The 12,675-nt window shown below is 35.8% G+C and overlaps 1 protein-coding gene across 1 annotated transcript in view; it reads right to left on the reverse strand.

Moving 5' to 3' along the window:
* Nucleotides 1-3,256: 3,256 nt before the first annotated feature.
* Nucleotides 3,257-12,675, reverse strand: part of LOC142334820 (uncharacterized) — a 95,163-nt gene continuing 85,744 nt past the window's right edge. The window contains exon 6 of the mRNA XM_075383145.1: nt 3,257-3,461. Within this exon, the coding sequence (XP_075239260.1) occupies nt 3,257-3,461 (205 nt within the window). The remainder of the gene's footprint in view (nt 3,462-12,675) is intronic.

Here is a 12,675-nt window from a genome sequence, read left to right on the forward strand (position 1 = left end):
CGTAATTGAAGATACTCCTGTCTCTCAGTGAGAGGCTACAGGGACTAGTATCAATACCAATAAGCATTATAGATAGTAACTAAAACTTATGAGAACAAAGTTTAAGTATCGGGCATCTAAAAATGGGCTTTATGGGTTTATCACGTTTCTATTTCTGACTTTGATTTTTTATACTGACTCTCTTCATTTTGAATTGCTTTGCTCAGCAGCTGCTGTTTAAAAGGACTTTGAGCAGAATGACAGAAGAGTGAAACTAGCCTAGAGAAGGCAAAAAGATTTCAAGCAAAATGTCGAAAAAGCGGTAAAACGGATAAAGCGAAAAAAAGTTTGACGAAGTAAAAAAACATAGCAGGACAAGTCCTGACGTACAATTCAAAGAATTTTCATTGACTAAACAGAAAAACTAGACCTAGAATGGACTATGAGTGAATTGAGAAAACCATTTTTTAAAAATCAGATAAAAAAAATAAAAAAAAAACAGAAGATCAAAGTCAAAATGCCGCATGTGAACAAAAAAACCACTAGCGAGAAAAGAAAATTTAGTTCAAACAAAAAACTAGGCCGAGAATGAGCTGTAAATGGATTGGGAAAACCATCTAGAAAAAAATCCGATCCAAAAATCGAAAAAAAACAGTAAAAATCAGAGTGAAATTGCCGCATGTTAACAAAAAACCACTAGCGAGAAATGAAAATTTAATTCAACAAAAAATTAGGCCTAGAATGAGCTGTGAATGGATTGGGAAAACCATTTAGAAAAAAATCCTCTCCAAAAAATCGAAAAGACAGTAAAAATCAGAGTGAAATTGCCGCATGTGAACAAAAAACCGCTACCGAGAAACCGAATTTTTGTTCAAACACCGTTTTCTCACTCTACTTTAAAATTAGAGCGAAAAAAATTCACACCGCAAAACCACTCGCTTTTTCGCTTCACTTCCTGTTTCGGCGTGACCAAAATCACTACTACAATTTGACTTCAAAAATCATGAAAATGTGTGAACAGATCTTAAAAAAAAGACAGCGCCCCAATACAATTCAAATTCTTCGAATTTTATAAAATAGGAGCGCTATAACAGCCGGCTGAGAAGATTAGGGCGGCTATTAAACAACTGAGCAACAACAAACGGAGACTTTGCTCATCAGTTCAACTTCACGTACAACCACAACACTATTTATTCTGTTGAAGCAGCAGAAGAACAACACAAGAATAAGGTACATATCTTTAAGAAATTACAGAAAACGTTGTAGCAATATTATAAAAATTGAATTACATTTTAGCAACCCTTCGACCAGACGGAACACAGCTGGCAGATTGGCAGAAATAGCCGCGGTAGATCTACAGTCTCAAAAAGATAGTCAAAATCGACCAACAATTCATTAAATGCAGAGATGTTCTATTTTGACCTTATCACTTTGAATAGAAAAGTCAATTTCAGAACGATGAAGTAATTTTTGAGAGTGAGGTAAGTAACGTTTGACAATCACGCGACTGAACAAAAAAACTAGCTCCAGTAAGAGTGAAAGATGACGTCACGTACGCAATTCAGTCGAAATTGCATCACTGAATAAACAATTTGAAAATTTCAAGTGATGTGATGTCATAGGGTCGTAAAAAATCTTGACGACGAAATAAAAGAACCAAGAGGACGTTAACATCCCCAGCTACTACTTTGCGGCTATTAAAGAACAAAGTGATTAAAAAATTAGAGCAAAACAAAAATTAGGCTACAAAACTGCTGCGTCTTCTTCGATTGGCCAAATTGAACGGAAATCAAATTTACGATTTTTAGTTCACTAATTCTACTTCTAAGAACTTTCTGAGCTGTCAGAAACACAGCAGTTCGTTAGACGGCTTCTTACAAATAACCCCCTCCCCCCAAGCATTCACTATTTCAAGTTCTGAAACTGAAGATTTTTCTTTCAGGTTGGAAAAAATAATCCCACCTGATGCAATTTTTCTTGCTCAAAACGATTGAAAAGACAGAGATAGCGTTCAATCAATTGATTTTATAGCGTTGACGATTGGAAAAATGCCAAAAATTCAAAATGATCTGCTATAACCATTAAAGTGCTCGGTACTAAAATTTGATCAAAAAAATGAAAGTGGTGTCATTATTACGAACATTCACTGACACTGAAAGAAATGCTATTGCAATGGGAATAATGGCTCAGAGCAGAGAGACAGCGTATCCTCCTTCAAACAAGATTTGAAATATCAACGGCAGTCACCTTAACTGTTCTCGGGTAAATCAATCATGTCCTTAATGTAAATGAAAATTAAACAGGACCTAAAAAACTTGTTCTCAAAAATTATTAAAATTTTGTGGTAAAAATATGGCTGACCTGTAAGTCTCATTACTATCAGATGAACCATTTATATGAAAAAGACTTAAGTGTGCACAATTCCACAAGTCAGTCCAAGTCAAAGACCTGAGGTTAAACGGAAAGATCAGATACAAACAGGGCCACATAAATCAACCGGCTTGGTTACAAGTGTGAGCGCAATACCGTCACAGTAATCAATTATGCCTTCAAAAGAGTTCAAACGTTGTGTGTGTACTTCTTGAACTGCAAAACTGATTTTGTACAATCGACGACTTTCGAAATAAAATATGCATAGCTTCAGGTTTCGACCAAGGCTGAAATTCTGAATTGAAAACACCATACCCAGATTAGTTTTGTCAAAATTAATTCCACACAGTGATGAAATCCTCTAGAAAAAGTCTCACGATACAGTACTTCTGCAAATAATTCTCTTCGACAGTTGAAAAGCTTGCTTTGTAGAAAAGCTCTGAATACAATTGAGCAAAAACTTCTTACCCATCTTTATCAAACAAGTTAATTCTTCTCTATGCCGAGATTTGACAAATTTTTCTGCTCCTGAGATATCTATTGTTTCTCAGCTGTTTTTTTACTCAATATTGCACCGACAGCAAAGCATAGAAAGAAAACTTCTGTTCGTCTTCTTTGGTTTTTTTCGAAAAAAAATTATTAATCGCCATTTCATGTATAAGATTGCCATCTGGATTGGAGTTGTAAAAAAGTTGGGTCATCAAATCAGCATTGGGCTTATGAGTTTTTGATCCACAAAGAGCGAAACTTGTTCTCAACTTTTTTTCCGTATTATACAGAAATCACGCGAAATGCAAACTGTAACGACATTGAATAAGCCCAACTCTAGAAGCTACAATACAATCATGACAATTAAATTATAATGAAAATTCTTTTCGCGCTAACTTTTATCTATGTGCAACTGCCTTCATCTGTTCCGTAGTTGTTGCTTACCTGCAGCAGTGGTTCCATTAGCCGACGCATACAACTGATGCTCCTTGGCCTGGTAGTGTTCCTTCAGTAACCTCAGCTCTTCTATCAGTGATCTGTTCTGACTCTCCAACAGCTGCACTCTGTTCTCCAGACAACGTAAGTACTCTTTCTTCTTCCGACGACACTCACGCGCCGCTTCCCTGTGAATGAAAAAAATGCTATCACACTATTACAAATGAACTTCCCGAACTTTTCCGATTATGAGCAAGCCTCATTTTATATCTCAAGATACTCGGCTTTGAAATCTGACCATTCATTCAACATTATGAAGACAAAAAGAAAGTTGGGTACTTTCCGTTAATGCAATCCAACTAAGTGCGTTTACGTTATTTACAATGCCCGCGATCATGTTGAGTGAACCTAGCCGGACGGTAGACATCTGAATAGCAGCCGCAAAAAGACTATTGAGACCGGCTATGCAAAATATTTCAAGTATTGATTTCCAATTTTATGCTTAATTTCAAATCAAAGATCAACAGTTAACAGCCGCAAAACGACTATTGAGACCGTCTATGCAAAAATTTCAAGTCATTATTTCCATTTTATGCCGAATTTCAAATCAAAGACAAACCGTATACTGGGTTGGGTCTCCACCAATAGCCAACAGTGGGTCATTAATATGCATTCAAAATACATAGTTTTCTTCGGCACTACTAAATAACTGCCGTTTGGTCCAACAAAACCGCTCCTTTACATGTTAGACACAGAGGCAGAGCGTAAAAACTGATTTTTCGAGAAACTTGAAGTTGACTTGAAAGTTTAGTGTCTAAGTTTTTTGTATACTTTCTTTGGTCAGAGGAGAAGATTGTTCAGACTAATCTGCCGCAATACCAAAGAATTTGACGTTGACAGTTTGCGAGGTTTAAGACCACAATACACATGTTCACTTTTTTGAAAACTAGAACATTATTTTTGACTATCCATAGTTTTGAAGTTCCTCCTCAACCTGATCCTGTCAAGTCTGAGATCAATTCTATCTATTAAAAAGTGATAAATTTTATTGATTGTGAAACATTACGAAACACTTGTGGAAAACTATTTTTTTTAAAAATATAATTATTTTGAAATGGTTCTTACACCTGAAGCTTAAGTTTGGGAGCGAAATAAAAGTTGAAAAATCTTTCAATTGTTAATATTCACCAACATAAAATTGCGAATTTTTGAAAAAAACTTCTTTTCAGTTCTTATAAAAATTATAAATATTTTTTAGAAACAGAATGCACAAAGTGAAAGGGTCGAAACACAAAAAATGCTGTATACAAATGTTCTTCAGAACTACTAAATAACTGCACTTTGGGCCAACAAAACTGTTCCCCTACATGATAGACACAAATAGCAGCAGAGTGTAAAAACATAGAAATCTAACAGAATTAGGAAAACCACCTAATATTTGCTTTAAATTTCGTTATTTGTAACACAAATTTGTTTTAACTAAATCACATTGGTAACCCATTTTCAAGATATTGAAAAATTAATTGGTCTCAAATCTCAAAGCATCAAAAAAGACAGTTTTTCGAAAAACTTATTGAAAGTTCATTTCATAGTTTGGTGTCAATTTTTTTTATTTTGTCAGACGAGATTCATCAGACTAATCTGCTGTACTAAAAAGCAAAACCAAAATAATTGAGAACTGAGGGCTAGCAGATCCCCGGGTTTAAAAACTTGCAAAAGTTAAAATTATTCTTTTTGGAAATTAGAAGAAATTCTTTTTGACAACTCTTTAGTTTGAAATGCTTCTTCCACCTGATCTTTCGAAGTCTGCGAAACTAATTTTTTCGAAAAGTTAAAAAACAGAATCCAAAGAGTGAAAGGGCCGAAACATAAAAAAATACTGAAAACAGTTATTTAGCAAAACTAAATTACTGCCTTTTTGGAACCGTTCCTTTACATGACAGACAAAATTAGACTCAGGTTGTAAAAAACTGCTATAAATCTTACAAAAATTGAAGAATTACTCAATATTTGCTGCAAACTGGTGTTATAAATTTTTCGAACACAAAATTAGTTTCACTTAATCAAACTGGTAACTCAAGCGCAAGATTTTGAAACATTATATGGCCAATTAAGCTCACGAACCATCAAAAACGATATGGCCTTTACTTAAGTTCATTGCGAAGTTTACTGACACATTTATGATTATCGATACATTTGCCTCAAAATGTTAACGCCTCGTTTTCTAAGACACGAAATACCTAAATGGATGGTGACGAAACTTTGAGTTAAGACAAATTACCAAATAATTTGTCGGGTTTGTATTTGGGTGTGTGTGTGTGTGTACGTGTGTGTGTGTGTGTTTGTGCGTGTGTGTGTGAGTGCGCGCGCGTGTGTGTGTGTACGTGTGTGTGTGTGTTTGTGCGTGCGTGAGTGCGTGTGTATGTGTGTGTGTGCGTGCGTGCGCGCGCACGTGTGTACGCGTGTGTTTGCGTGTGTGTGTGTGTGTGTGTGTGTGTGTGTGTGTGTGTGCGTGTGTGTGTGTGTGTGTGTGTGTGCGTGTGTGTGTGTGTGTGTGCGTGTGTGTGTGAGTGTGTGTGTTTGCGTGTGTGTGTGTGTGTGTGTGTGTGTGTGTGTGTGCGTGTGTGTGTGTGTGTGTGCGCGCGTGTGTGTGTGTGTGTGTGAGTGTGTAATATGTGTTATGTGTGTTTGTATGCTTTTTTGCAAAGTTCCCGTTGTCTGAAGAAAAAGATTGCATATGGTTTAGTTCAAAATTTACAAGTTATTGTCTCCAATTGATAGAACTCTCATATGTTATTTCGGCCCCCGTGAAAGATATGTTGGAAAACTATGTGCTATGCACAGACTCGCACGAGCCTTTCCTGTTTATTCTATTGTAGGCTACTTTTTGCTCAATCCAAAAGTGTACTGCCAAGCCATATATGATAACCAATGAGTCGTCAGCATTCTAATCATTATGTACTCAAACTAAATACCAAATCATTTCCATATTTCGCCCATTTTAGTCAAGTTGATTGTTTTACAAAAATTTTGACCGAATGAAAAGCAAGGATTTTTAAACGCAAGGATTGTTATTCTTAATCTTCATACATAAAATCACATTCAAACAGTCAATCTATACTATTAGCTTACAAATGATTTCAACTCATTCGAGACCTAAAAGCTGGAAGAGGCTTTAACAGTCTGAATACACAACGGTCTCCAGCCCAGTCAGGTCAGTGCAGGTATATACTACTGTAACTAATAAACCGGGTCTTTCCCATTATAGCCCCCCATGAAAATATACCCCCCATTATGGTATATTCACCATGATGGGGGGGGGGGGGTTATACGTTATCTGACCACTAAGTTGGGGGGCTATAATGGGAAAGACCCAGACTGAGTCTAATAAACCTCCGACAATTGCACCTCTATTTATTGTGTACGTGTTTCAGTGGTTTAACCAGTTTTTGAAAAGGCCAGGCAAAAACGGTCTGTCTAACACCTCGAAAAGACCAACAAAACCCCGAAAACGCATGTTTCGATTAAAAAAGAGATATCATTGACTCAATCCAGATTGTACCAAGGAAACGTGGTTGTACCAAGGATTGTACCAAGGAAACGTGATTGAGTTGAAATCATTTGTAAGCTAACCAGTTTCTTTTGTTTACCAGTTTCTTTTCTCTTGAAATACCACTGCTCAAAATATTTTTTTCGCTTACTCGGCAACGATCTTCCAGCATATAAAATTGAACCTCTCTCTAACATGAGAATAAAACAACATGACAGATCAAAAAAATAACGTTCGATATAAGAAAGAACAATAAGTTTTTAACTGATTCTTTTATTGCACAAGCCATTCCAATTTATAATAGTCTGCCTTCTAATATTAGACTGAAAACAACATCGAAAACTTCCTTAAAACAAGAACTGAATATTTTTGGAACGAATTTTTGAAGGACCCAAAAGTAACTGATATAAAAGATGACTTTGAGAGCATTAGATTTTAATTTTATTTTTTAATCTTCATAATGTACATATAAAATTGTGAGAACATTTTATGCTCGCATTTTAGGCCATTTTTTAATAATGTAAGGTCAAATTTTTAGTTAAGTAATTTAATGATTTTATAATTTAACATAATGTTATATTCTTAACTTTACATTGCCTCTTTTACCATTTGCTTTTTATACTTATGTGTACCAGAGGAAATTAACAAAGTTCTTTTTTTAACGTTTATCCAATTTCTTTCAAAAATGAGAAGCCAAATGCATGCCGTTCAGAACAATTTTTAAAATAGTCTTAAAATTAGACATCATAAAAAGGTCATAAATGAAAGTGCCGAAGACAACATAGCCAGCACATTGGGTAACACAACCGCCGTTGACCCCTTTAAGACTATCGGGATTGAAACCGAAAAAAATACAAAATGAAAGGCTTTTCGAAAAAAAAGTTGAAAAGAATTCTAATTTCGGGTGCAGTTCAAGTTAGAACATAGCCGGCAAATTGCCGGAAAATAGCCGCCGTTGACCCACTAAACGCATATCGGGATTGAAAAAGAAAAAAAAGTAGGACATAGAAATTGACAGAATTTATCTGAGTGTTAGTGTTCTTATTTGGTGTGCAAATTCTGCATATTTGGTTGGATTCTAAAATTACACTTAATTCAGCTTCTTAAATGAAAGCTATTCAGCAAAATACTAATGCCAGCTAGCAATCGCTTTAATGAACATTGATAACCTAAAGCATTATGACTCAATGACCTGACTTTATATGTTTATCCAGTTTCTGTTGATTTTGGTCTTTTGACTTTGACCGTATTCACTGCATTACGTAATTCAATACGTGAAAGAATTTAAAATCCATTCAATTGAAACAGTGAGTGAAGTAAGTCAGAAGTCAAGAGTGAAAATTGTGAATGTAAAACGAAAAACGTGATCAAAAGGTAAAGCGAATTAAAAAGAGGGTCTAAATAATAGCCGTTGAGAGGCTGACGGCTGCTATTAATTAGACCTCTATACTAAATTCGGTTTATAAAATGAAAGCTAATTAGTGCCAAACTGATACCATACAGCAACCGCTTTAATTACTTAATGCACTATGACTCAATGATCGTGCTTTATTGGTTTATCCTTTTTCTTCTGAATTTGCTCCTTTGACCGTGGCCGTAGTGACTATACTGCATAAATCTCTGAACGAGAGAATTTTGAAATCCACTCAGCAGAAGCAATGGGTGAGGTGCGTCAGAAACCGGAAAAGTAATCCGTGAATTAAGTAACACGGAAAATATGATCATGAGGTATAGCGAATTTGAAAATTATAGGACAAGTCATGAAACATAACCGACTAACGTCGGGCGAAGTGCTCTCAAACGACCAGTTGGCTTCGTTAGTAGCTAGGCACGGTTTGGTGAGGCTAGCTTTATCTTAATTGAAGGGGCGTAAGTGAGTACAGCGGGGGGCACCGGGGCTAATGGGGTGGCAACATTGGGGGGGGGGGGGGGGTCAATCTCCAAGAACCGCCCTTCGCACCATAAGTATAAGTCTCCAAAACAGATTCTGTGAATCGCATATTTGAAGACTAGTGAGCTGAAAGGCTCTAAGAGAACTTAATACCCGTTGGGCGCAACCTGTTTATCCCGTTTTTGCGGACGATAAGTCAAAAGTGTCCGATATAAAAATTGGTCAAGCAAAAAATCGCACAAAAAAAGACCGACAGGACTAATATAATTGCTACAAACTTCGTTTGAGAGCAATTAATTACAATTCAAGGAACTTTCAAAAATCTGAAAATACTTGAAAGTGAACCCGAGCCCTATAAAATTAGTGAACCCGAGCCCTATAAAAAATGCACGAACCCTATAGCTGCGCCTCAATAATTGCCATTTTAGCTTTGGAATTTCAAAAAACATGACTTTGCAATTTCAGGTGTTAACAAAGTTTGATTAGGTGCCACTGTGACCTGGGGACTCTTAACCCCTTTCAATAATCGAACCTGACAGGACTTTAGTGAGGTAGTATTGAAATAATTGTCATTTGTACCTTGTACGCATACGATGAATCCTTGCTTTTTTGCTCCAAATAAACACCGTTTCGAAAAACATAGCCGGCAGATTGCCGGAATAGCTGCGAAAGAATAGTCCTCCGTGCCATATAATAGAGATAGAAACATACACAGATCTAAATTGAAAAAAAATTCGACGCCCCTCAAAAAACTTTGCAAAAAACATTCATCGAAAAATTAATCAAGCTTGTTAAAATTCATTCCGCAGAAGCCTCTTAATAGGGACCTTTACTGCACATAGGAGTTCATTTGACCTTAAACAAATCCAAACTAAGCTTAAGTTTTTAAAGTGCAAAAGTCATCTTATTGAGGGAGGTAAGTCACGTATGATCAAAATCTAATCACGCAAATAACCTAAAAACTTTTGCTAGAGCGAGTGAGAAATGACGTCACGCGCGCAAATGCCGTTAGTGAGAGGAAGAAGTCATTCAGAAACTTTGACTTTTTCAGCTTTGCTGTGTGAACAAATGTAAAACGAAAAAAGAGTGTCAGACGACGAAACAAAAAACAAGAGCACCGCAATATAGCTACGCTCAGCTTACAGCTTCGCAGCTATAATAACCTATTGCTTTTAAAATATTTTAATTCTTAGCATATGTCAAAATCTTATTGCCTCCATTGTATAACAGAAACATAGCCGGCACACTGCTGAAATAGCTGCGAAACAAATCTCACATGCCGCAAACTCTAGATGAAACAGATTCATAAATGATTTGAAAAAGTTATCGACCCAGATTAAAAACCATAACAAAAATCAGCGGTAAATTAAAGTGAATTGATGAAATTTGCGCAACGGAAACGTGTTTATTAAACACCTTCATTTCACAAAAAAAACTTTATCTGAACATTACCACATTCAGACTAAACTTGAACTATAAAAAGCAAAAGTCAATTTGTCGAGTGATGTATGACACGAACAATCGCTTGACAAATCACCCAAATGACATTTTAAAAAAATCAAGGGAAAGTGAAAACAGGAGGAAAATTTAACTTTCTCAGCTTTGCCATGTGAACAAACGAAAAAGAGCGTCAGACGACGAAACAAAAAACAGGACAATTCCTGACCTACAATTCAAAGAGCTTTCATTCAAAGAAAATTAGGCGTAAAAAGGATCGTGAATTGGGAAGGCAATTTTTGAAAATTCCAACAACAAAATACAATTAAAAAAATAATCGAATTCAAATTGCCGCATATGAACAGAAACCATTAGCGAGAAAGCAAATTTTTTTATTCAGACATTGCTTTCTCGCTTTATAATCGGTGTATATTCGAGTTTTAAAAATGCACACTGCAAAAACAATTGATTCCTCTTGCACCCACTTCCTGCTTCGTAAAGACAAAAATCGCTTCTCAAATTTCGCCATGAAAATCAATAAAATATGTGAAGATATTTTCAAAAAATACAGCGACCCAATACACTTCAATATTTTTTTAATCTATAAAAAAGGAAAGCTCTTGAATAATATCATTTGCGAGGCTCATGGCGGCTATTAAAAAGTTACTTATTCCTTCCTCGAATTTCCGCAAAAACCAAATTGCATCAATAACCATTTCTGGCCCTTCTAACTTAAGATTTAGCAATCAACAACTAATTGAAAACATATACTGAGATCACTCACGCAGTGAAATCAGCGAATTAAAGTAACGTACATGCAAAAAGTTTGCGGAAAAGCACACACAATGTTACAACAATTGCTGCTAACTTCGTTCGAGAGCAATTAAAAAGGTAATTTCATTGTTTTCCTTTCTCACATGTAGCAAATTCTAGATGAAACAGATTCATGATTTAAAAAGTTATCGACCCAGATTAAAAACCATAACAAAAATCAGCGGTAAATTAAAGTGGATTGATGAAATTTGCGCAACGGAAACGTGTTTATTAAAAAACCTTCATTGCACAAAAAAAACTTTATTTGAACTTTACCACATTCAGACTAAACTTGAACTTTAAAAAGCAAAAGCAAATTTGTCGAGTAATCTATGACACGAATAATCGCTTAACAAATCATCGAAATGACATTTTAATAAAATCAAGGGAAAGTGAAAACCGGAGGAAAATTTAACTTTTTCAGCTTTGCCATGCGAAAAAACGAAAGAGCGTCAGACGACGAAACAAAAAACAGGACAATTCCTGACCTACAATTCAAAGGGCTTTCATTCAAAGAAAAAAATTAGGCGTAAAAAGGATCGTGAATGAATTGTGAAGACAATTTTTGAAAATTCCAACAACAAAATACAATTAAAAAAATAATCGAATTCAAATTGCCGCATATGAACAGAAACCATGAGCGAGAAAGCAAATTTTTTTATTCAGACATTGCTTTCTCGCTTTATAATCGGTGTATATTCGAGTTTTAAAAATGCACACTGCAAAAACAATTGATTCCTCTTGCACCCACGTCCTGCTTCGTAAAGACAAAAATCGCTTCTCAAATTTCACTATGAAAATCAATAAAATACTAGCAGGCCCGTAAAGTCTTTTGCATACTATGCGTATCATCTTCAATGCATTAAATCATAAAAAAATCAAATCATTGCAATGAACAGAATTTATGAACACCCTATATATCTCTTAAAGGGTATTGACTATGTTCAGACAAAAAGCAGCACAGCCGACAAATCTTATTTTGCATATAATTCTTGGATCATTGATTAAAAATGCATCAGCACTGGGCAATGACAGAGCTTTTTTTGCGTCAACTTTTCGTTCATCTACAATTTTGCTAAATAAGCAGCTTTTCAGTCAGGTGCCTTTTTTGCACCATCAGCTTTTCGGTCGTTCGCCCTTGATGGCATCAGAACCGTTTTTAATTTACCTTTTCAGATGATTGTGTATATTTGAAAAGGTATTAAAACACAAGCATAAACTTAAAATTACATCTTAACCAAACAAACATATTTCCAACTGTATTTGCTAGCACTTTTTTAACATTAACAACAAAAAGTACAGTTGACATGAACATTATTCACGTTCTCCACAAAATTGTTCTTACCGCTGAGTCATAAAACCTCACGGTATACAATGTTCTTGGTCCTGAAAACAGTTTCATGTTCTTTTTTTTCCGCAACGAAAAAATGAATATGCTCCGGGTCGCTGACTCTAGATGCTGCGGTGTATAACTGTCCGTGACTGAAAACTGGTGTCTCCAGCCAAACTGCGACTCGTTTCAACGTCTGCCCCTGAACTTTGTTGATAGTTAAGGAAAAAGCCTGCGCTAGCGGGACCTGTCTTCTTCTCCATTTCAACGGAACATTTGTCGTTTCATCAATCACCAGGTTAATTCTCGGAATCATAATACTCGTTTCAGGGTCACTGGCAAAACATGCACACACCAACCGTTTGCTAATAACTTCACGCA

This window comes from Convolutriloba macropyga, chromosome 2, assembly GCF_964194025.1.
Source record: "Convolutriloba macropyga chromosome 2, txConMacr16.3, whole genome shotgun sequence".
Lineage (NCBI taxonomy): Eukaryota > Metazoa > Xenacoelomorpha > Acoela > Convolutidae > Convolutriloba > Convolutriloba macropyga.